This window comes from Rhipicephalus microplus, chromosome X (genome assembly GCF_043290135.1).
Source record: "Rhipicephalus microplus isolate Deutch F79 chromosome X, USDA_Rmic, whole genome shotgun sequence".
Classification (NCBI taxonomy): Eukaryota; Metazoa; Arthropoda; class Arachnida; order Ixodida; family Ixodidae; genus Rhipicephalus; species Rhipicephalus microplus.
The window spans coordinates 130,725,376-130,751,109 of record NC_134710.1 but is presented as its reverse complement, the minus strand read 5'-3'; the positions used below and the strand labels follow the sequence as shown (position 1 = coordinate 130,751,109).

The 25,734-nt window shown below is 42.4% G+C and overlaps 1 protein-coding gene and 1 long non-coding RNA gene across 4 annotated transcripts in view; one reads left to right on the top strand and one right to left on the bottom strand.

Moving 5' to 3' along the window:
* LOC142775754 (uncharacterized) overlaps positions 1–25,734 on the top strand; it is a 117,263-nt gene that overhangs the window by 44,778 nt on the left and 46,751 nt on the right. The window contains exon 2 of the long non-coding RNA XR_012886977.1: positions 14,258–14,396. This is a non-coding gene — a long non-coding RNA (uncharacterized LOC142775754). The remainder of the gene's footprint in view (positions 1–14,257; positions 14,397–25,734) is intronic.
* The window catches only part of spir (spire type actin nucleation factor), a 200,808-nt gene continuing 175,279 nt past the window's right edge, over positions 206–25,734 (bottom strand). For all 3 annotated transcript variants that reach the window (XM_075877714.1, XM_075877713.1, XM_037427752.2), the window contains 7 exons: positions 16,336–16,439; positions 14,264–14,387; positions 11,433–11,614; positions 10,355–10,492; positions 10,173–10,274; positions 7,776–7,891; positions 206–5,522 (listed from right to left, as the gene is read on the bottom strand). In XM_075877714.1, the coding sequence (XP_075733829.1) occupies positions 5,126–5,522; positions 7,776–7,891; positions 10,173–10,274; positions 10,355–10,492; positions 11,433–11,614; positions 14,264–14,387; positions 16,336–16,439 (1,163 nt within the window). In that variant the 3' untranslated portion in view covers positions 206–5,125. The remainder of the gene's footprint in view (positions 5,523–7,775; positions 7,892–10,172; positions 10,275–10,354; positions 10,493–11,432; positions 11,615–14,263; positions 14,388–16,335; positions 16,440–25,734) is intronic.

The following is a 25,734-nucleotide window of genomic DNA, read 5'->3' as shown; positions in this document are numbered from 1 at the left end:
TCCTTAGACATCCTACGACATTGACAAGCTATGCTTGTTTCAAGTGCTTAAATGGATGATGTCAGTATGCCAACTATGTGGATAATGGGTGAACATCGCAGTTAATGCCCATAGTGGTTATATCATTTCATTTAAATTGAAAGAGCGTGCTATAAATATCATGAAGAGTAAAACTATTTACAGGATAGAAAAAATACAATACCTGTGCCACTTGGCCATAGCGCCAACCTACTTTTATTTATTGCATGGAAATACTATATTATCACAAATGCATGGCTGGAAAGCTTTACAACAGTGGTGATCACACACACACATACACACAATGATACATGTACCCAATTTATAAAAGTACAGTAAAGGAAATCGAGTCTAGCAGTGCAGGAACAAAGGCAGTAACCATATTGTGCACATTAGAGACTTAGTTTCGGAGAAAGTCACATTGTGACCCATATAGCCTTGGCAAGTTTTTGCCCCGGCAGTGCAGCAACTCATTGTGCAAAATCACGTGAAATCATGTGGAATGTTCGTGATTTCACACAGTGCATACTACATTCCATGTTTGAATTGTTTGCACTAAGGTGTCCCAAAGATTAAAGGGACACTAAAGGCAACTATTAAGTTGACATTGATTGTTGAAATAGTGGTCCAGAAACCTCGTAATGTTACTTTTGTGCCAAGGAAGGGCTTAATTTGAAATAAAATCATGTTTTAGTGGCCTGCATTGGGTTAGCGCAGTTCAATTTACCCGCCTCGAGAAGCGGTCCCACTCAGGTCACTATTGCTGTGCACAACGTTGCTCGGCATTACTGCACGGTCACCGACACTAGTAGATAGAACGAAAGCAATGGGAGCCACAGCAGCAACAACAGCTATTGATAAATTTTCTGCCATTGGCTCCGAGATGGCAGACGTGTTTTGGTTCAACTACACCCCGCTAGATGGCACAACCTGTCAAGTGTAACCACGCAAAAATTAAATTTTTGAACCACTCCTGCCATTTCATAAAGTTTTTTTTTCATTATTCAAATAGCAGCATTTCATTGCTTTTCTTGATGCACGGAAGGTTCTTTATTTAGTGCAGCTATATCGATTACTAGTGAGTAATTGTAGGCGGTTCGTTTGACATCATTATTTTGAGAATGTCCTACTGTAGCGCACATATTCTTGTGCATTTGCCCTAATTTTTCGGTAAGTAGGGCACTGCTGTTGATAATATGTATTGTCGTTTTAGATGTTGCCATACATTGAGCTTTCACTGATGTAAACTGCTATATTTGACTTTAGTGTCCCTTTAAAACACATTGCTAATCGTGTTGTTCGGTACACATTCTGTAATCCACACTTCACAACACTTACATCATTAACATAAGGCCATACTTTTACTAATCTCTGAAGTGAATCACTTAGTATATTCTGTTGGCAGCAGAAACTAATATACTATTATAAACATGCACAATTACATACTGACTGAAAGTGCCACATCACTGAATATCTTTTCAAGTCCTTTGTATCAAACTATCAGCAGTACTTAGCAGGCCATAATAGATGAATGTAGGTCAGTTTCTATGCTAGTCGGAGGTTTCTTTCAGGAGTGTGAAAAACATGTTTGCAATTAGAATTTTCACAAGTGATTTGCGACAGTAAACTTCCCTGTGCATTTTCTTATTATGCTTTCACCAAGTCAGTTTTGTCAGATGGAGTAAAAAGAGTGTGCAAGAGACTCATATAGGTGGATAGTACTTATTTTCTAGGAAGCACAGCAACAAAAAGGCACCCGTGATGCAAGGCGAGTTCTTAGTTACAGGTATTTCTTTGAAGAGAATCTGAACTGACCATAAAAGGTGTCCTAAACTTGGTGAAAAAACATTCTACAAACAGTAAACACTACCATGAGCAGCTCAGCCAAATTTTGTAGTTGTGCACAGCACAGTTTATTTTCATAGTGTAATGTTGCCACTTTCTCAAGCACCCTTTCTTTATATAGAGCAAGGGTCTGAAATATGCCCCCCTCTCTTTATTCATCTTTAGCAGCCTGCAGCTCGTGCACAGAGAACGTACCATATTTAACAAGTGTTATGCCGGGGTCTACCCAGACTTCAGTGATGTATTTACATACAAAAGTAATGTAGAAGAAATGCACATGATCAGATGGCAAAGAAAACCTTCAGAAAAAAGTTCATCGACCTGAGTTGAACACATGATCTCTAAGATCCCGACAACAGATGCTGGGCACGCTATCCACTGCTCCACGGTCATACATTCTGGAGACTTTACAAATGCGCCTTTTATATCTAACTGTCCTCTCGCAGTCCTCTTGGTCAGTGGGATAGTGTCGGTGTCTGAGGGGAGGGGGGCAATAAAGTGAAGTAATGCATCATGCAGAGGCCTTCATGATTAGCTCCTGCAATGCATCATTGCTACGTGTCCATCTCATTCGGCGTGTTTTCAATAGAAGTGCAATTTTGCCAATGCCTTAACAAGACGTGAGGTGGTGACCTTAGCCGAAGCCTCATCTTTGCCCTTGCATTTACCTATACTGAAAATAGCTCTTCAACGTACACCTGCCTCACCTGGCTGCAATGTCGCGTACCCTGCTTACGCTCCTCGAGAGAAAAATCGTAGCGAGACTAGAGAAAAGACGGGGGCATTCGTTGTGTTTATCTACAGTCCAGCCATGGTGTTCAATAGCTCCTGGCGTGCGATGGCAACTTTAGCAGAAGTTCTCAATTTAATCAGCGTCACTCTACTGGATGTCCCACCACTTTGTCCAATTACACTCTCACCGTGTGCTACTACAGCTATCACGAACACTTGTTTAATCATTGACCATGTATGTCCATCAACGGGATGTACCACCAAGCATCAACAGCAGTCATTGTAAAGGCTCTCTCATACATTTCAGTTTCATACATGTTTTATACATGTCCAGTTTCAGGTTTATACCCAGGAAACATGCTTCTCCATGGTACATATATATAGACATCTGGCACCAAAAAACAGCTCTCTTATATCAGTGTGAACATTAAATTAATTTTGTGAAGATAACTTTAGTTTATGTTATACAGATTCCTAGGACAGAGGAATCAACTATGTTTTTCTTTAAATATTTTCATGATCTACATGTAGGTATTACTGGTCTGAAGAATTTTTTTGTGAGTTACCCTCTGCCATCACAATGTGTTTAGCTTCTAGACATCTTGAACATCGATATCTGTATGTTGTTGGAATCCTGGAACCGAGTCCCCATCACAAAAGACCCATTCATGAGATACGAAAAAGGCCTTTCAAATGGAGACATTAACTTACATAATGTACCAACACCTCCACCACTTCCCCCTCATTCCTACTTTCTTTGCTATCTTGGCCATTGCAGGAGTAATTTTTTGTGTCTGGTCCGCTAGCTGAGGCGAGTTTGAGACTGCTGATATAGAGGCTGATCCTCACCCTCTCCAGAGCTACCAGCTGCTGCTAGAAGCAGACTACCGCTATCAACCAATAGAAGATGTAAATCAAGAGCAGTGTTTGGATCAGATGCACTTCTTGCAGTGGTGGGCTGCCGCATGCAGACGCCACACTTTACAGTGTGCTAAATTACGCTAGTAGTACGCAGTAGTTAAACACGAGTTACATTAGTATGCATCACAATTGCACAGTAAGCAGGTGAACGCATTTCATGAGAAGGGCTCAAGTTAACGACATGTGCAGATATAGATTCTCAGCCTTTGTCAACCTTCTCTGTGTAGCTTCCAGTGCACTAAGTGGGGCAAAGAAAAAAGTGCTGAAAGCACGTGACAAATCTCTGGTTCTCGATAGATTTGAAAATTTTTGCAGCAATTGATTCACGAGGTAATAAGCTCTGATACTGAGGTTGGCAATTACTGGGAAAGCTTTTAAGGACCCCTCTAAGTACTTGACCATGCTATTAAGGTGACTTGTGTAGTAATATCAGGCTTTTGTATATTTCGTAATGAAACTAATGTCAGTGTCTCATAAAATCTTATGCAATTTTCATGGGGTGCCTATAGAGAACAAAGGAATAGGACAAGATGGTGTTGGCAAGTATTCCAATGTATAATAACAAAGAAATGTATATTCTAAAGCACTATAAACTGACTATTTCTCTGTTTCCTTTGGCTACCCAATTCTTGGCCTATTCCATAGTGTATTAGTAGTTCCACTTTGAACTACTATGATGCACTTGCTCAACTGCTGGGGCAAAAATGCTTACACATTTTTCTGTCTTTCTCACACTGTGAACTTTGTCCCTTTCCTCTTAAACTCTTGCAATAACTGGTACTCATTCTGCAATAAAAATTAGGGATGATATTGCACAGATTGAACAGAGATACTACATGTCTCACACACTATCAGTCGAGTGGCTCCTCACAAATTATGTCAGATTCTTTTAGAATCTGCCACACCTTTGCCTACTTAGGCACTCGGAGCTGAAGAACAATGGCAGGGGTTTTGTTTATCCAACATATCGAACAGGTGTTTGTGCATAGTAAACCCATGAAATGTACATGTATTTACACTCTTCTGAAAACATCAGCAAAAATTATATATATATATATATATATATATATATATATATATATCTTTTGGGAGAGCGAGGGTGCTAGGGAAAACATAGTTTCTTTCCAGCATATAGCACATATTTTTACATGAATGCTGAAAGGAAAAAAAAAATAAAATCTTAAAATTCAACACTTATGCAACATGCGGCCACATCAACTATTTAAAACTGTACAGTAAAAATATATATATATGTATATATATAACATGTCATAGCATTCAAAAAGTGAGGGTGGAACTTGTGCCAGCAAAAGCTACCTTATGTAAAAAAAATTTAACAAACCAGCCTAGTCTTGCATAACCACTGTGAATCACACCAAGGCAAGAAACTATACTACAACATCATTTCTGAAATATTAAATAAATTGGGGCTGTGCTGTAGTAAACATGAGAACAGGCATGCTTCTAGACACTATACAGCAAGTGGACACGAAACTCAACATGCAGAAGCCACACTTCTATTGCTTTATCTGCCAAGAAACTATTCACAAAAGAAAAAGAAAAAAAAAACATGGTGCCCCTTTCACTGCTCTCCAGACTTTTCTTGCTTTCAGTTTTTGTGAACGACGCCCAGTGGTGGCTTGCACGCCTTCCGTTGTGACTTGGCCATGTCGGCCCTGCTAGCCAGAATGATCTGCCTTATCATTCCCTTGCAGTCCCGGCAGACAGTCATAAGCGGGCCGCGCAACCGCTCTTCCTGTGGAGAGCTGGCTTTCTGTTGAAATGTGCGGGAGCGCAGCAGGGGTGCCCTGCGTGCCTCCTGATCAGCCATGTCTTCAGGGACACCAATTCTTGGACTGCACATCGAGGATGCATGGCGAAGTTTCGGGACCCTTGGTCGTGGTGGTGTGCAATGCGGTGGTGAATAAACGCTGACGTTGAGCTTTGTATTGAATGTTGTGGCACCTCCAGGCCTGCCCGGGATCGGCGATGATGGAGCAGAACCGCTGGCAAAAAAAAAAAAAGAATAGGTCATGGCAGTAAGACATGAACGGATCACGGCGATCGTGCTGCACAGTCCTAGGCACTTTTATGCCTAAGACTGTGCAGCATAGCCATAAAAATAAGGAGAGAAACAGATGGTCAGACAACTCGTTGCAGGTGAAAAATATTTATGCAGGTATCTATGCAGAATTAAAAATCAAAAGAAGAGCCTTTGCAAAAGTTAGCTCCTCAGTGTTTCACTACGAAAAGCAAGGACCTTTACTTCAGAGAATGCTAGAGATGAGACATTTTGGCACATGTGAACATAGTCTGGTCCTTTGAACTGTCACTTGCAGCTGTTGTGAAGAGGTGTAAAGATCAGTTAGTTATTACTGACGCTATCGACTCACAATTATCATATAGCACCAATGCACTTCATTGCAACTTTAAGGATGTGTATGGAATGACCGTGACGCAATTTTTGGCTACCTTCCAAACAATTACACCATGTTGCTGCTTCATGAAAAAGCATCTAATATGGCTTATTTCAAAATATATTGAAATTCACAATGTTAGACACTGGCCTTCACTTTTGGATGCAAGAACCATCACATTTGAAATTCTTTATTTTTCAAAAGTGCTTCATTTTTGTTAAAAGGAGACTGTCACTGATAATGCACATGGTCTCGTAACTTCATAGGGTGCAACTACTCAACAGTGTTGATTAGATAAAAAGGCGGTGAGAAACTCTTCAGCTAAATTTTTTGGCAATGCAACATCATTATTAAAAACCACATGTGAATCAGAGAGAATTACTTCAAACAGACTCAAGTGAAAATGGCCAAAAACATGGCAGATAACCACATTTACACACCAAATTGTCATTAATGCATCCATTGTGCTGTACACTGACAATACAAGTTCGTTTGTCTCTGGCTGCCAACTTGATGCAGAAATCTTGCAGTATTCTTTCTAATCTGTTGGCATGGGCTTGTTATAATGCTCTAACAGGTAACAGCTCAAAATCAAAGGCCACATTATTCAGGGCTAGAGGGAGGCAGCCTTGTTTCAGTGAACAATTATTTTTTAATGGTGCTCCCATTGAAATTCTGAGAAAACACAAAGTATTAGGTATTATGTTCTCAGAATATATTAATTGGACCCATCACATTGAACTAGTTGCAAAATGATTGTCATCTAGCACTGGTGTGCTGTCTCGCTGTCGACATTTCTTCCAGAGAGGGTAAAATTAGAGATATATTATGCCTTGTTTGAATCGCATCTTAACTATTGTGCATGTGTGAGGCCCCCCCCCCCCCCCCCCCCCTAAGAAAGATAACATTTGTGCACTTCTTCAAATTCAAAAATACACGCTTCAACACATAGTAAATGTATCTATTCTTCTTTCCGTTGCACAACTTTTTCAAAAACATAATATGTTATGTGCGACAAAACTTTACAAATACCGTCTTTTATATTCATTTTATGAGGGCCTTCAGGCACATTCAAGCTGTGTGATGCAGCTTTTTGCCTGATGGACCCCCAACTACTTCGTGGGAATATAACCTTTCCGATTCTGAAATTTGTGGGGGTGCTGACACCCCCCCCCCCCCCTGTAAAGTTGTCTGCGCCGCGTGGCGCACGTGTCTCGCCCCAAGGCTTTGTTTCGGTGGTGACCACCGCCGGGCGATAGATGGCGTTGTGTTCGCTTTGAGTACCACTGTTGGTAGAGTGGTAGCGCCGGCGGTGGCCCCTGGCGGAAGGCGGGCCTTGGTGGTGGCCGAGAGTTGAACGAGCCTCTTCTGCGCGTGGCGGCTGCCGCGAACGGTTGTCTGTAGCATGGGTCCCCGGTGCTCGGCACCGCGGGCTTCGCGCTGAGGTCCCACGTGGAAAGTCAGGCGTTGGCGACGCCGCCTTGGGTATGTGTTAGTTGTTGGGTGTGTTAGTGTGTGTTTATCATGTTATTGTGTGTTTAGTGTGTCACTGCATTATGTTGTTTGTATGGTAGCGTGTTAATTGAAATTGATGTAACATTCGGCGGACGATATCGTCGTCTAAATTAGTTAATAAATGTATGTATGTTGTGTGCTTTGTACCGACCGCGTCTGCTATGTCCATTCACTCCAAGAGCGTGGCGTGGCGATGCGCACGTTCGCCTCGCCGAGACCCCACAAATTTGACCCTTATAAATGCACAGTTAAATATTTTAATGAATGAGCAATGCTAGTACCTTACTACACTAATATATAATAATTTCATAGAACTTGATATTATACCTGGTAAACTGAAAAAGCTTTGGAAGTGGAGAGTGATTCGGTGAATCCTCTTCTGTAGCTGTCGGGCACAGCATATAAACAGGTATACGGTCAAACCTGTCTGTTGGAATGTGCATCTGTGGAGGAATAGCATTTTGCAGTTTAGAATTATGGTCATTCTGAAAAACATCTATATCTGAGTGCTGCTTGCAAATTACAGCATAATGCATCTTGCAGTAGTCAAGACTTGACACAGCTTTGTGCATATTACTATCAAGTGTAATGAGCTAAGTGTCATGAGCATGCATGAGCTTGTCATGAGCTGGATACAATGAGCATCGAATGTAAAACTGTTTTATGATTGTCAACACCTCATTGGTCATAGACACCCGACCCTTTCAAAACTAACATGCCAAGGATGATGAGGCAGCTTTGACAAAGACAGGTCCATCTATAGAAATGAATAGCCAGTCTGAGAAACTTATTCTCGACATGCACTTTATAGACAACAATCCTGTGGCCAGAAATGACATTTCAAAACAGTGAAAAGTGTGACTCCCCCACCCAGCTTATCCCTAAAGAACAGAACATATTGCACTAAGCCTAGGATGACATTATTCATGAAAGCACAAAGATTTCCATGACACCCTCAATAGCTTTACAAATGCGCCTTTTATATCTAACTGTCCTCTCACAGTGCTCTTGGTCAGTAGGATAGTGTCGGTGTCTGAGGGGAGGGGGGCAATAAAGTGAAGTAATGCATCATGCAGAGGCCTTCGTCATTAGATCCTGCAATGCCACAGACCACAGGGACAGCACTTTCTTGATCATTTAGAGAAACCAAAGCAATTTTCAACATTACAGATGCTACTTCTGCCTACATGATTTGGCTTTGGTAAAACTGCTCAAATAAAAAGAATTAAGGTAGCTATGCCAAAGGCTGGCAATGAAGATTTGCCATATTGGAGCCAGGCCTGCCTGCATGTTGGGAGGCTGCAAGTTTTACAGCAGGCTGTTCCATGTCCGCTTCTGAATTCACACTAGCCCAAATGTAAAGCAGCATAATCAGCTGCTTGAAGGCCGATTCAAACATGAGAGTTTCGATATATTGTAGCACTACATCAGTATATACAACATGTAGTACATTCCTATTCTTGATGAGCTTTCTGAAATTTGTACCATTAGGCATCAATTTTGGCCTTCTAAGACCCAAAAAGGAAATTCCAGGTCAATTTATTTCAAGCTTCTTTGTTTTGCTCTTGCATATACAAAAAAACACAAAGAACATTTATTTTTCGTGTATGAAAAAAAATAATTACGGGAAAAATTTGATTATTTTCATGTGATACAACAGATGCTGCCACTAGTTGGTGATTTGGAATTAACATATTAACATATGACAGTGCTGCAACTACTCAATTTCTTATATGTGCAAATATCTTGATTATTTTCACCAATAATATATAAATGATTAAAAATACTCGAATTCATTTAAACAGCTACTGACTACAATTTAAAATATAGATAATGCAAAATAATTGGTTACAACTACATTGCAGACTGCTGAATGGCACTGTCACCTATATTGTGTAAAAATAAACTGCAGAAAATTTCATTTGTTTACGTGCCACAAGGACAAAAAAGTTGATGTTTCTAAGAAATGCTATTTTGAAACCCGCTGTGCATCACTGATACCCGACATGGAGCGCAATCTGGTTAAGCTAAAGTGAAAATAATGCCTTCACGGTTAGGGTATACTTTAAATGCAACAAATTATCACCTTTTCACTAACATCAGTACAGAATACCTGTAATATTTGCTTCAGGATTACCTGCGCTTGCTCAAATAAGACCTGGTTGGGGGTATATTTTAAATGCAACAAATTACCACCTTTTCACTAACATCAGTACAGAATACCTGTAATTGTCCGTCACTTTTCAGCATGGCTGATGACGGGACAGGATTACTAAGGGGAAACATAACAGCACCGAGACCACCAGTATCAGCATAGTGGCCCTTTTATATTAGTCAAACCCCTCTATAAGAGACATTGATACAGGAGACAAATGGGTATAAAAGACGTCAGTATGCCTACAATAAAATACAGGTCGATAAGAAAATGCGTAAATGGTACCATGCTTATAAGAGACATCTCATATAGAAGACAATAATTACTGCCTGGAGCATGCCTCTCATAAAGGGGTTAAACTGTATTGTTTGTGAAACTATCTCTAGCTGTTCTGTGTCAATGTTCCAAGTAAACTCGGCATGAGCCTATGACTTGTGCCTAAGTCGACATGCATGCCAAATTATTATGCACCAATAAGTCAAGTACTATTACACGAGCGAAGCAAATCCATATTTCTGGTATAACAACCCAATGTTCGAGCTTCAGAATGCATATCCAAAGACTGGTACCTTAGTAGAGCATTTGTCACAGATCTTTCTCTCACACAGCTTGCATACAACTCCCCATGGCCTGAAGAATGAGAACTTGGTTTTTTTGCAGGTGAAGCAGACCTACAAAAACATAATCAGCAATTATTTTTTGCAACTTATTCACATGAATGAAGACAGTATTCTGAGCGAAATATGCTTACTCTTTTCTTCTCAACATCGTCGTAAAGGGGTCTATTGGCAAGCAGAGACTCCAGTTCTGCCTTCGTTAGAACATTACGTATGTGAACAACTTCCTCCAGAGTTAGGGACAAACACTCCATTGAATTCTCCCACTGGGTCTATGAAAACAAAAGATAGGAAAACAAATTTAACCAATATACAAAGAATGACACCAGAACTTTCACACATATGCAATATCACTATAACAAGCACTAAAAAAAAACAATGTTGGGTTAAAATAAATCTGTTAAATCATACACTCCTAGACAGGTTTCTTGGCCCACTATGTACAATTTAACAACGTTATTAAATAACTCGATAACCCAATACCAGCCACACACACATTTTAGGTGTAAAAAATGATGGCAGCATGAAACTAAAAACTAAACTGCACTAACAGGTACCAAGTGCTTTCCTATACTCAGTTTCATACATCACATGCAATGCTGTGGACATTGGAAATACTTTTTGCAGGGCTGTGTCTACAACTAAATCAGTATTTTTTTAGCAATTATGTGAAGCTGTTTGTGTAGGTTTAGTAATAAACAAAAAAATTGTATAAAAAGTTATACAGTTTCTAAGATGTCATTTCACCGCTTTTTCTATTCAGTGGGCTCGCAGCCGTTACATTATGAACATGCTCATGAAAGCAATGCACAGACTGGAAACCTCATCTTCCTGCTTCAGAATGTTCTGTGTAGTCTCACGCATTAGTTACGACACTCAAAAGATGCCTAAAAAGATCACAGCATATTTTCAAAATAAAAAAAACAATAGTTGTCCTGGCATGATATCAAATGCATGTACTCTTGATACACACTGAGCCACACACTCAGGTAACCTAATGATTGACTTCTTGCCAATGTTTCACAATGTCGCACGCTGAGTACGAAATAAAGTGCACCTTTCCAATCATAGCCACAAAACATCAATGAATGAACAGATAGCATAAATTTCATGATATATAGTATTGAATAATTAATGTATAGTAAAGACAATCTTTAGTCCCGTCAAATAGAAACTTACTAAGCACGAAATTTAGAAAAAGATGTTCCATACCGTGGTCCAGTTTTCTTTTCCAGACTCTTGTCGTGCATCAAGTGCCACTTTGTCAGGGTGATTGAGCATATCCTGAGCTGTGCGATATGGTGTCCTCGATGGTGATTCACACACGGTGATGCTATGCCGACGCTCTAACTTGTGCTTCAGTAATGATGTAGTTGGAACATCAGAAATATCTCCTGAAAAAGCAATGACGTTCACATCGTCATTCATTATCCTGACAATCTTGACACATATATAATAATGAAATGTTCATTGCAAACAACAGCGCTGGGTGACCTCAGCTGCTTACACGTAACACTAAACTTCTCAATTACTTTAGTCAAAAAATGCGTAGATGTTCTCAATAAGTCTTATGAAAAGTATCATTGCAAAAATATATGTCGGCTGTTTACATTGCCTTGGGTAACATCAATAATTCTAACACACCCTAAATGAACGACAGTAATGGGCAAATGTTTCATCAGTTTGTCAATATTACAATGAGCAAAAAACAAAAAAAGAAACTCAAGTAATGCCATAGCATTCACTTTACTAGTGTTTAAAAGAACTATAAACTCAAGTGAACGCATCCAGACTTTTCTGTTCCGCTGCTGGAATTATGAAAGTCTTTTTCTTGTAAGTTATATACTCTCATAATCAAAGAATGGTAATCTGCTTGAGACATATACAGTAATGCTAATGAGGACTTCTGATTTGAAGAAATTTCTGAAGCAGTAACATTTCCATTTTGGAGCACTTCGGCACAGGTAATATTGCATCCGAGAGCACCATGGAACAGCTAATTTCATATGCTGAAGTACATTGGAGAAGCAAGTTGCCTTTACATTTAGACACTTGAATAATTATTGTGAACACTTACGAAGGGGTAAATTATGATAGCGATTCAGTGCAAATCTCATGGAAAAAATTGTTTCTGGCACATTGGTTTTTTCACAATATGGCAAAAATAAGGTGTCGTGCAGTTGGATGTTGTGCAATAATCTCTTCAGCTTTTTTTTTTTCGACACCAACAAATGAACAGAATACTGGAACAATAAAAATATATGTCACAAAATAACAGTCTGACCACAACTATTGCATAATCAGTGTGCATGCCACAACTCTATATTGTTTATAAAATGTTGCAATTTAAGTCGGCAGAAGTGACAAATGCCACGACATGCAACAGTGCCTCAATGCTAAAAAAGGAAGAAGCTCTGAAGCAGATTAAAGCTTGAAAAGATGAAGTCGTACACACGGGGTGCCACTGGAGCCGAAATTTCGGCAAGCAGACTTGTCTTCAAAACTGTAACTAAGGCTGTCTTTCTCACTTCATCAACTTCTTCAAGACTGCAGTGTTACAGATGACAAATCCGCTTGTTGAAATGTAGGCTCCAGTGACAACTTGTGTTCTTGAATATTTCATCCTTTTAATAATAGAAAGCCACACAGCCCGTCCTTGTGCATTCCAATAAGACAACTCAATAGTATTTTTCTTGTCAATTGATTGCATTGATTTTTTTTTTACAGTGCAACTGGTAAAACCTTTCGTTATGTCATGTGGTGCCACCAGTAAACTATTCTACCTTCCAAAGCGTTGCTCGGCCGACATGCACTCTTTTCTTCCACTTTATCTTCTGTTCTTAACCTATATACATGTGCACAGCTGCTTAGCTCATCATCTAAGTGGTAGACTTAAGTAATTATGCCATTGCATGCTAAGACCTAGCTTAATAAGCTGAGTCATGCTAAGACAGCAGGAGTGCAATGCCACATGCTCATAGATTTTAAGCGTGAAACATACTGTACCTTGCTCTAAATCTAGCTCTGAATGCATAAGTGAAGTGCTGGTAGCTGATGTGTGGTGTACTCTACCTAGCCACAACCATCGTAGACCCATGCAAACAGGTTTGCCTTAACTCTCATGAACTGGGCATTGAGAAAGTATGCAGCATAGCTGCGCAGGAATTTTCCTCCAGCCATCGCCCACTACGACATTTACAGCTGGATTGTTGAACCAGAACTTTTTCTGGCTGGAAACAGTTCTGATTCGAAAACTCAGCCCTGAGTGAATGAATATTCACAGAAACTCACAGAAACAGGAGTCAGTCAAAGGCTGGTATTCAGCCATATTCAATCAAGAGGCTCATCCATTTCGAGATGGGCTATAAGTGCCAATGCTGGAGTATCAAACGAAATTTTTTTCCAGCTGGAAAAATTTCCTGCTCAATTATCCAAATAAAAATGATATTTTTTTCACCCGGGAATAGAAGCCCTTTTCTTTGCCTCTCTGCCATTGCGGGAGTGTGCACCAATAGTCGAAACTACTGTGTTTGCCATTCAGCTCTTGGCGCCCCTGCAAGCTGAGCGCTTGTGCATAGGTGTTCCAAATGCCTGAAGGCAATGGCCTATGCAGCCCTGTGGCTCATAAGCCTGCTGTTGTCCATTTATAAAGAGATAAATAAATATCTAGTTGAATTCCTGTTGAATGACTGGCACAGTTTCTGTTGTGCCTATACTATTTATACGGACTGGTAAATACTGTTGTGCCTATATTATTTAATGGGCCTGTATTACTTGGTATAGCTAATGCACAGCTGTTACAGTTGAATAGTATCACAGATCTACAACAGCCTTGAAGAGCAATACAGCAGTAAGATATAACTCAAAGGTGCAACTTCTAAAAAGACCTGTCTCACAAGTAATGTATGAAAGGTGAAAATGTTTTGCACTTAGTCTTTGTCAATGTCTTCCATTCAGCATTATTAAAAGCTAGCGAAATATCCACAAGAAGACAGTATGCTCGGCTTTCTGTATCCCCTACTTTACACTATGACCAGACATACCCCTTCCATGCTTGTGCTGCCACTGAAGTTTTGTGGGCCTTGGAGGTGCTTGACGAAGCTGCACAGGCAACGAGTGAGGCTGCTCTGGTGCAGGAGCAATGGGGGCATCGTCCGTGTCATCCTCCTGCAATGGGTAAAGTACTTGTGCCATCACTCCAAATGGTTACGACTGACATAAAATTAAGGACTGTGTTAATAAAGATAGGTGCTAAATAGATGCAAATTCAATTAGTACTTATTTTTCATGGATTCAAAGACAAATATTAGGAGCTACTCCAAGTGACCCATTAGTGCTTTTTTCAAACCACTTTTCCTACATAACACCAAAGTGCATTTCAAGGCTATACGCATGTTAATGTATACATATAGAAATACTCATTACTAGAATTAGTTACCAGTGCAAAACCAAGCTTTATGCCTCGTTTCAGTAACCCACAAACATTTTCATTCTTGTTTACAATAACCTCGATGCAAGCAATTAGCTTTCATATATGAATGAAACAGTAAAATCTATCTAATTCCAACAGAAAGAGACAAACCATGAATGCAGTATATCACTGTACAGAGGGTTCTCCTTAATTACAGGAATAAAGCAGTTTACCTGAGAGTTTTATTTTTTTTCGTATGTTAATACCCCTTTCTATAAAATCTCATATACTTATTTTCGTTCTAATCATATGGTGGTTTTGGGACGTTAAACCCCACAAATCAATCAATCATTATTTTCGTTCTCTAGAGAAAATTTCGATGATTCAATTACAGAAAACGTTTTTACTTGTCCACTCTTCTAGAAATAATATCACAACTCAGTAGTCATTCCAACTTTTTTTTGTATTCTTTATTTTATATTGCTTACTAGCTCCTTTTTCTGAGAGCAATCATTGATTTCATTGATGTATGGGGTTTAATGTCCAAAAACCACCATGCGATTATGAGAGACACTGTAGTGGAGGGCTCCAGAAATTTTGACCACCTGGGACTTTTAACTATGCACACAAATCTGAGCACACGGGCCCACAGCTTTTCCGCCTCTATCGAAAATGCAACTCCCGCAGCCGAGATTTGATCCCGCGACCTGCCAGTCAGCAGCCGAGTACCTTAGCCTCCAGACCACCACAGAAGAGCCTGAGAACAATTATGGCAATAGTGTCTCATTCAAAGTATTATGCAATGTTTGATATGTACTATTTCAATATGTACTTGGGATCTCCTTCTGTAAAACTCCATATAAGTTAGTGCTTCGACCATTACAAATAATGCATTGACTATTTCAAATGTTGATCATCCCAGCTAGAAAACAAAAGGTCACTATGGACATGCCAACAGAGCATGCAGCTTTATTCTATATTTGAGGGGGGCAAAGCAATGTCACACTCCTAAAAAAGAGGGTGTACTAAAAGCATCTCTGTCCCGCAATATTAATCATCATTTGGCTTATTTGCAATTTATTGCTCAAAATGTGTGCACTCGCCATTTTCTATCAAATGCCAGGTATGTTGTAATACACTCAAACCTCATTATAACAAACTTGCATCTTACATGAAAATAAGTTTGTTATATCTGAAAATTCGCTATAATGGTTTTTTAACACTAAATCTATTGCAAGACCATTTTCACTTACTTCATTATAACCAATATTTTGCTATATCCAAATTTGATATATCGAGGTTTGAGTGTATATGCAAGAAAAAAGTCAGTACAAAAAGTATTGTTCTAGGACAAAAAAACAACCACAAAAGTATGCTCCAAGTAGGGCCATTGTTTTTAAGAGTAACTATTAAACAACATAAACGAGAATGTTTAAAAAGTTTGACTAATTTCATTACATTCAACCGCACAATTCTAACACTTTAAACTGTCAGTTTGACTTCCAAGTCAGTTAAGAACACACTACGTCAGGTTGCCCACACCACCTTATCTTTTTGTCCGCCTTTTTTTTTCTGCACATTCACATTAATTACTTCCAATAACATCCCCAATGCTTCCTTTGGCACAATTGTCTGTTATATTTCATTATTATTGTGTTTAAAAAAGAAAACGATCCTTTAAATGTACATTTCTTTCCTACGTACGTCAAAGCTTGATGAAAGATGCAGAGCGATGTCAGCCATAATGAGCCGCCTCCTTGGCTGTTGCGTCTTAGTGGATTCCACCAGGTTTGTTCGCGATGTCTCCACTGGTCATGAAAAGAAAATAAAGAGGGAGGGGGTGAATTTTAATTTGAAAGTTCACTTCAATTGCCTCTTCAAAAGAAATTGTAAGGAAAATATCATGCAAAGAAACAGACTAGGATTTAAACATAGTGCCACTTGTGTACTTGGCACAGAGAGTTATGAAGACTGGTACAATAACACGTGTAAAGTTGCAGTTTTTGCAGAACAGATGCACTTCCCAGCAGTCACATACTATATGTGACACATATGACAGCAGCGTTTAGGAGGAAGTCAGAAGAGGAGTATGCCGAGAGAAGAATGATATAAAACACTCCTTGTGTAACAGTACTGGTACACAAGTGCATTCATGGCTTCTGCATCTTCACAAAAAGAGTGGGTATCCAATCACACCCTCAAAGCCTAGATGAGAAATTGGTAGAAGCGCTGGAGATTAGCTGTCGCATAATTTTGGTAGCCTCTTTACTATAATATATGACTAGAAAACAACACGCAAGGAGAAAGAAACGAGAAAAGTGGCTTAAGAAGCAGCTGAAAACAAAGACAAATGCAATGTATGTTGATGCTACCACATTATAATTGGGATAAATATGTTGCAATAGCAGTTAGGTAGGATAGGAAAAAATTTCATGAGCACCCCTCCATACACATTCTCAATAACCTTTACCATAGCCTTGGACATGGCCAAGAACGTAGAGATAATGAACAATTAATCCCAGATTTCAAAGAAGCATGCCACCACACACGAATGGATACTTGTCCACAAAAATAATTGAAGTGATGAAACAGAAATAGTTGTGTGGGTAGAAACCTAATGATAAATTAATAACATAAAACAACAAACTATTCCGTTCCTGCTACACCAGATTATATCACACTAAACTGATGGGACATAATTAAATTAATTAACAAATATACACCAGCAATAAATCGCGTGCCTGGCACATGCTGGCCTTGAAGGAAATGAGAGAATGTACAACTCATGATCTCACGACTGAGCAAAGTGTCAATCTCACCTACAAACCCTACTTAATGGCCCTAAAAGGCATTCTCATTCACCAGCAGAGCACATAACAGAAATATGACGTCCTCCGTAAATCCAAATTGATGGGGAAAACACCACAGACCTCTACAAATTACAGACGGGATTGTTTACGAATCTACTGAGTCTAGGTAAAATCTCGATAATTAAAACTCGAGGAAATCAAATCTAGAATTTGTTTTAATAACTAGAATTTCTCATAAGGGTGACTTAGGACAACATACAAACTTGTCGTGCAATGTTTACAGTTTCGCAGGGCTGCAGAAACTCAGCTCTGCACGATTACCACTTTTGTTTGTAAATGTGGGCAATCACAATGGAGCTTGTTATTATAAAGCACGTGCATGCATGAGTAATTAGGGATAAAATACGGTGTGCCTCGTAACTGCTGGTAGTCCCTACTCAATTTTATAGTACGCTTTTCTGCAAAATATTAGTGTACTGCAGTGAAGGTAACTCGAGTGTTTGGTGCGTGACAGAATAACTAAGGTGTTTTTTTTTCTCCCCCGAAGCTGTTGTTAGTCAAGTCTTTTGTGCCCTATGCTGGCATAACAATGATAATGTGGTTTATTTGACTAGTATGTGCCACAGAACCCCACTAATCACTGGTGTTCCACTTAAAATTCTGAAAAATATTGTTGCGGGCAGGAAAGAGAACACTAGCTTCAAACATGTAGTGCACACTTTGATTGCATAGCAATTTTATGGACACAATTAGGTGATTTCTGTCGCTGTCATGTCCCGGATATATAAACACACAAAAAAGAACAAAAAAGAAGAACGTTGTTTTCGTTTGCACAGAAAGTTGTCTCGTCCTGTTTCTGTGACATATGCACTTTCATAATGGTGATGCTTTCTTGTTCACTAAATGAAAAAACTTCACGTACAGCAATGGCCAGTATATGTGTAATTAGAGAACAGCTGGAGAATACGCCGACTGACGTTCAGTCGAGTGAAGATTGCCTTCCCAGAAGCATTCTTGATGATGCTACCATATTGACGTGCATTTTTTAAAGTGAATGCTTCTTTGTTTGCAAATGTGTGCGTAAGAGTGGTATGGACAAGATGCAAAAAAAAAGAACTAATATATATATATATATATATATATATATATATATATATATATATATATATATATATATATATATATATATATATATATATATATAACAGATGATCAGAGTTTCTTCCGGCTACCGTAATAAAAGTTATAAACTTCGAGAATAGTGCAATATAGGAAACAAAACAATAAAATATTTATTTAATACTAACAGTTTCGGCTGGTGGACCAGCCTTCTTCTGAGGATCTAAGCGAAATGATACAAGTTCCCGTAGCAGAGGTCCACCCTCACAGTTTGAATGAAGACCCTCCAAAACGAAAAAAAAAGAAGAAAAAAATGAGAAAAAAGAGGGAAAAAAAACGAAAAAAACGGGCGACCGAGGTAGCAACAAACAAGAAGAAGGAGAGGAAGTAGAAAGAACTGACGCCGCCGGAAGCGGGCGGGTAATCCTTGCATTTTTACAGGGGATATATAAGACCCGCCGCCAGCGGAGGCAACCAAGGAAAAGGGGAAAAGGTGAAACATATTGCCCTTTAGTCGCATCCCACACATGGATCGAGTTAAAGTTCACGTGGTTCGGCGGCTGCCCCCCCCCCCCCCCCCCCCCACACACACACCCAAGAAGCATACGACCCACCCGCTCCAGCTTTAGGAAAATATTGGCCATGATGGAAGGCTAATGTGCCCTATCCCCCGTCCCCCCATCTGCCCTCTCTTGCAGAAAAGTGCACAACCAGTAATACTGAAAATAAATGAATGGGTATTCTTTAAAGGATGAACAAACAAAACCATAAACAAAAAATAATAAAAGATAAAATAATAAAAGGTACTTAGAAATGAAAATAAAGTCTAATAATACTAACACACGCCGGTTGGTGCACATAGCATCGAATTCGTTTATTTTCACTCGCTAGATTGATAATCTAATGTGTGCGACTTCACGTATGTATAAATAAATTGAGTAATTCACTTTCTGTGTTTCACGAAACTTCGCGGAGGCACGTCAGTCGCCCAGAGCTCTCGTTGATTCCGTGGGTAAGTGATCTGAATTTCTTTATGAAGTATGACTCCCACTGTTCGCGCTCCCGTGTGTTCTGGAAGCCGGATTGTAAGAGTATGACCTTTACACGTTCGAAAGAGTGCCAGGGAGGTTGATATGCTTGGAGAACGGCAAATTGGGGAGGTTCTTTACGCGTGCCCTGTGGTTGTTGAAACGCAAAGGGAACGCGGTTTCCATGTGTCCAATATATTCCTGTTTGCAGACCTCACAGCGAATCCTGATACCACATTGGCTGAGTCACAGTTAAGGTCGTCTTTAATTTTGTACACATAGTCTGAACAGGAGGCTTCGGCCGTATCTGTGGTCACCATGTGTGTGCACACCCTGCAGCGAGGTTTCCCGCACGGTCTACAGCCCTGATGGTGGTCGGATTTATGTGTTTTCGCCCTGACCAGTAAGTCTCTCAGGTTTTTATTTCTTCGGTAAACCACCTTGGGCGGAGTCTGAAAAACGGCAAAGAGGCGACTACTCTGTTGTTGAAGTGGCGGCTTAGTACAGAATTCACCCGAGGGGCGGCGGCGGAGTATGTGAGGATTAAATTTGCCCCTGAAGTTATATCTGTATTTCAGCCTTTTTCTCCCATCGTTGATTCTCGGTTCAAAGAGCGAGCGCGCTCAATTGCATTGTCATTCATTTTTTTGTGGTACTTTTGATGCAAGAAGGCTGCTCTCAATTCCTGTGCGTGGGTGTCAAATTGCGTGATTTCAGAGCAAATTCTTTTATCTGCGGGCTTGAGAGTAAGGAACACCTGTTTTGCAGTGATGGGGGTGACTGCTGTGGAAATGCAGATACTGTTGGCGGTCAGTTGGTTTTTATATTTATTTTTTTTTCTTTTTGGAGGGTCGTCAAAGGGTGGCCCTCTGCTACGGGAACTTGTATCATTTCGCTTAGATCCTCCGAAGAAGGCTGGTCCGCCAGCCGAAACTGTTAGGATTAAATAAATATTTTATTGTTTTGTTTCCTATATTGCACTATTCTAAAAGTTTAGCTGTCATTAGGGCAGGCCACTAGCTATGCCACTTCATCAGTGTCCGCGAAGCGGCGCTGGTTGAATTTTCGCTTCGGCCAACAATTAAAGGATTGTTGTGTGCGGTTTGGCTAGATGGACCACTTTTTAGGCAGGTAATCTGTTTATTTCTTACTGTTCGTGACACGAAAACGCAAAGGTTCAGCCTGCAGAGACATAAGGGGCTGTCAACATGTGAACCATAAGCGTCCGCACGGAGGTCGGGAGGGGGGGGGGGGGGGGGCAGCCGCTTCCTTAATCACCTATAAGGGGGGCGCAAAGTTGGCCCCGTACATTGACACAACAGGGAGGAGGGGGGGGCGCAGCTACGAACCTACAACTGGCACTCTGTGTCACATATCAGATACAAGTAGAGGCTAGCGAGACTTCTTGCAGTAAATGCGCTCGCACCGTCACCGTTCGAGGTGCCCAAAATAAGATTCCTTTTTTTTTCTTAGGATGAGCATGTGGCGATGTTTTGTGCCCTGCAAGCAAAGTCCGTTATATGCGCGACTATCAATTAATTCCTTCGAGATGCGTTGAGATAACGTGTTTCGCGCTTCGTCATTTCCGGTTTCTGGCGTCTTATTTGCAGCGTCACGCGCAGCAGGCTCGTGTTCGGCTCGCACAAGCCTCACATACAACCACGAGCTGACCACGAAACGCGCGAGGTTACACATTTTTGCAGACCGAACTTCGAGCATGGCTTTACCGACGTCGCACCTGATGCGCGAAACGGGCAATTGGGAAAGAAAGATGTACGCTTTCAGACAATATTTTTCAATGACTGCGTCTGCGAGAGAATCCTGGGGTTGCCTGAGCCAAGCAGCCACGGAAATGTTTTTCTTTATTATTATTACTACTTTTTTGCAAACGTATTACAGGCGTCCCAAAAGTGTTCTATTCAACTTACGCACGTCATGCAATTCATGAATGCACATAAGTGAGGCAGCTTTGTAGGCGACTGCGGGAGCAGGTATTCGCGAGCGGCCCGCGCCCGGAGAAAGAGTGGCGAGAAAAAGAGACCGAAAGCTTCGACCGGAGATTCCGGATCGGCCGAGGACGGCAGGGTAAGTGGGGCGCCCCACCCAGCGGAAGGATCGAGCCAGCGTCCTTGGGCTCGCCCGATCGCTCCCTGGTCGAGCACGCGCACAAAACACGCGGCCGCCCGCAGAGCGCACACTTTTCCCACAGCCGCTGCTGAATGCGCGCGGAACGGACTGCCACCAAGGGCGTGCTACAGTACTCGACGTCGTACAACGCGCGTATTAAATGCGCGAGGCGGGGCCGTATGCTATAACATACGAGTACATCTATAGTGTTCAGCATTTTCCTTCTTTGTTTCAACAAGATTAGGCGCACAGTATTTTTTTCCTTTAGTTTTTTTTTTTGGTCCCCGGGGTTTAAACCGATAGTACTGTGCCTTGGTCAACAGCGCGTAAGTTGCTCCCGAGCTTAACAAGTGCCACGGTGCGCTGAAATGTAAACGGATTTTGTAAGAGCAAATGTCAAAAGGCCTTCCCGTAACTGGCACGCTGCCCATATAAAATTTCGGGTTTCTGATTATGTGAAGGGGACCTCGGATGACATCCAGAGTTTCGCCTTCATCGAAATGCGACAGCCGCGGCTGACATCGAACTTTCGGGTCGGCACCCGAGCTAACCGCGACGCCCTCTTTCACTCTGATATACAGTGGGCGAAGCGTCACAGATTAAAATAAGTAATATAGTTCACACACTAACCGCGACGCAAAGTTTAAAACTCGCCGCCGTGACCTACAGGCTGTCAGCGATGCCGTGCCAAAACCACGCTATGACGAGGCACGCCGTGGTGGATCGAGGGCCCCGGAAATTTCGAACAACATCACACCAGGGACTCTTCCAGTTCACCTACATCAAAATGCGCGACCGGAATCGAACCCGTGACATTCGTGACAGCCGCAACGCACGTGCCGGCACCCCTGCCAGCGGGGGACAAGCCAATTGGCGACGCTCTTTCACTCTCCGCTTATGCGATTCTCAAAGGGAAAAGGAGAGAAAAGGGAAAAGGAGAGACAAGTATACCCTTGTAACTGTCTGCATCAGAGTGCGACACCTCAACTGTAGCTCACGAGGAATGGGGGTAAGGAGGCATTAAAAGGTATACATAGAGAGAGGAAGGAGAGAGCGAGGCGCAGGGACAGCGACGGAAGTAAGGAGAAGATGGGAAAGATGGGCACGGTCGCAGGAGTCCGAGGACGGGGCACCACTGGCGAGAGCTCTTGTCGGCGTCAAGAGATGGCGTAGGGCGAGCCCAGTCGGCCAGAGCTTGCTCTGTCGTCGGAGATCGTCGCCAGGAGATGGCGCGGGCGAGTCCAGTCGGCCAGAGCTTGCTCTGTCGTCGGAGATCGCAGGGTCACAACCGGTCGGCACGAAATCCAGCGGCACAAAATCCAGCTTCAGGGTGCCGCGGGTATCAAGGAGCTGGTATCGAGGCACTCCGCTTATGTGCGGCAGGCGTGCCGGCACGTGCGTTGCGGCTGTGCGGCTAGCGCATGGAACCGCGGCGGACGATAGTGGAAAGTTTCAGAATACGTACACAAGGTACGCACTTTGCCCTCATCAGAATGTACTTACGTGGTTTCTGCGGCTGGGAAGCGATGTTGTGATCTTGCGGTTCACCTGTCGCAGATAAATAATAGTAAGCAGGCCCGTCATTTTGTGTGACATGAGACAATGTCCGACTCCGTGCTAGATGGTGGGGTCGAAAGTTTGAAAAACAAGTTAAACATTGATAACACGCGGCGTCGATATATGCAGATGGTACTAAACACAACAAATAGGGATGGCGTAACAGTACACTACAATAGTGCTAATTAACTAGGATAGGGTGAAACAAAGAAAAGAACGGGTGCTTGCGCAGAGAACGCGCACCGCTAGAACCGATACACACGAAACAAAATTTTAGTTCGAGCGTCGTTAACGCAAGGAAAAAAAAAGTTATACAAATGTCTGCAAATGAGTAGTACAGTGTTGGTGGTAGATACTACTACGAAAAGAGGAGGAATCCAATAGTCTGCAGACGTTTGAAGTATGTCGTGAATCGGGTCCACGACTCCAGTCCCAGCGTATACACAGGCGTTACGGGAACACGTCCCACTGTGCAAAACGTGCGTGAGTACAGCGTGTCGCTTTTCCCACGTGATCGCCGTGTTTGATATCAGCCGGAGTAAAGAAGCACTGGCCACTGCACCTTACTGAAGCGCGTCGTGTGCGAACGAGGCTGCTGCCGCTTCCCCGTATGCGCTTCGGTCTCCATTCTGTGCGAGATGGGAACATCACGAGAGGAAGCTCAGGCGAGACTCCGGAGTTGTGCCAGCACAAAGGCGACAAGAATAACGAGCGGCCACTTACACGCACTGGACCCGAGCGCGCTTCCCTTGCGAGCATCACGACGGTCAGCCAGCATGACGGCAACGCACCGGCGATGCGAACGCATTCTTCCGGATGGGCGAGGGACGCTTTTCAGGCGTCTTCCCGATATACTGGCAAAAACGCGAAACTAGATCCAACACCAGAATGACGAAGTATCGACCGGGGTTCGAATAACATTAAGCTTTCGAAAGTAAAGCACATGTATAGGCGTCTGCACCTGCCGCGCAGCGAATCTACGGCCGTCGCAGCAAGGGAGACCTGTGGGTGCGCGCGTCAATGAAAGAAAGAAGCTAACGTGGTTGCTTGGGCGAGCACGTTACCAGTGCCGCTGTCTGTCTCCTTCTTTCTCTTGTCCCTCGTTATTGGCGCTGTTTTTTAAGTGAACGAAAAAAAAAACCTCTTGCATTCATGAAGCATGCGAGATCCACGCTATGGTCACAAGGGGCACGCGGAGCCGTGGCCTTCGCGAGCAGGGCGCCGCGACTCGGACGCACGCCGCTGGACAGCGTCGTGACTCGCGAAGCGGGCCGCGAAAGAATTCGACACAAGCCGGCCCACAGCGTCACGCGCTGCCCATTGTTCGCCGCCAAAGAGGAACACAGCGGCTCCTTAAGGGCGCTATTTTGGGACAGCTGCGTCGGTTTGGCCCCGCTGCCGAGACCCGCGCGTCTTCGGGGTCGGCGCCGCGACACAGTTATTCGGCGTCGCCAGCATACGTGTGCGTCACCGTGCTCGCGTGGCCCCGTACGCATTTTAGCATGCGACGATCGAGGCGGCTCGTAACCAATGCAAGGAAGACGACGAGGCGACACGCGACCGATTAGAGGGGCGCACGCGAGCGACATTAAAGCGACGCGAAGGTATACATGAAAAGTCAGCTCGTGTCTCTCTCTTCTCGAATGGAAAGACTGATGGCGCCACGCGTGTGAATTGTCATGCTGGCTACTGAGCCGCGTTCTCCGCAGTTCACCGAGCAGCCCCTCAACTTTGACACTGTTTTGCGACTCCTTTCAAACACGCATCCGCACACTCAAACAGTAGAACATTTGCTCCGCATGGTGATAGCCCAATTTAACGCACGATACAGGCATCATTTACACGCAAAGAGTGACGCTTACGTTCCTCGCGGCAAAAGACTCGGGAAGTTGCCAGACGTACAAACATTTTTTCACAATTCCACTTCCTCGGATTTTACCAAGTCTCGATCGATTGCGGATTAGACATTTTCATTCAAAAAATGCATCCCGCATTCAGGCCCGGTCATATAATGCAGAGCCGAACAATTGTGCACAAAGTGCAGCTTGGATCAAATACTGCTCCACATTCGATCGATGAGAGATTTCAAATGAAGACAGTAATATATACTGCTAACCAAACGATCACACACAGAAGGGCAACAAAATGCAGGACTTGACGCAGTAAACGTTAAACCGTACCTTTCACACCAAACACGACTGTCAGCTCGTGTTCTACTTTTTTCGTCAAGCCGGAAAAATATAGATTACGATGGTAGTTCGTAAGAAAAGCTAAAACCACGGAATCAGCCCATGATCGCGCTAAAAAAATTCGCAAGTTCGACAAGTAAGATTTGAAATGGTCCCGAGAAACGGTCGGAGAGCAGAGCCGGACGACGGCCACCAGCCAAGTGCGGCTATACATATTGCATCTTCGTCGGACCATTTACTAAATCGCGCATCCTGCCTAATACGCGCCCTGTG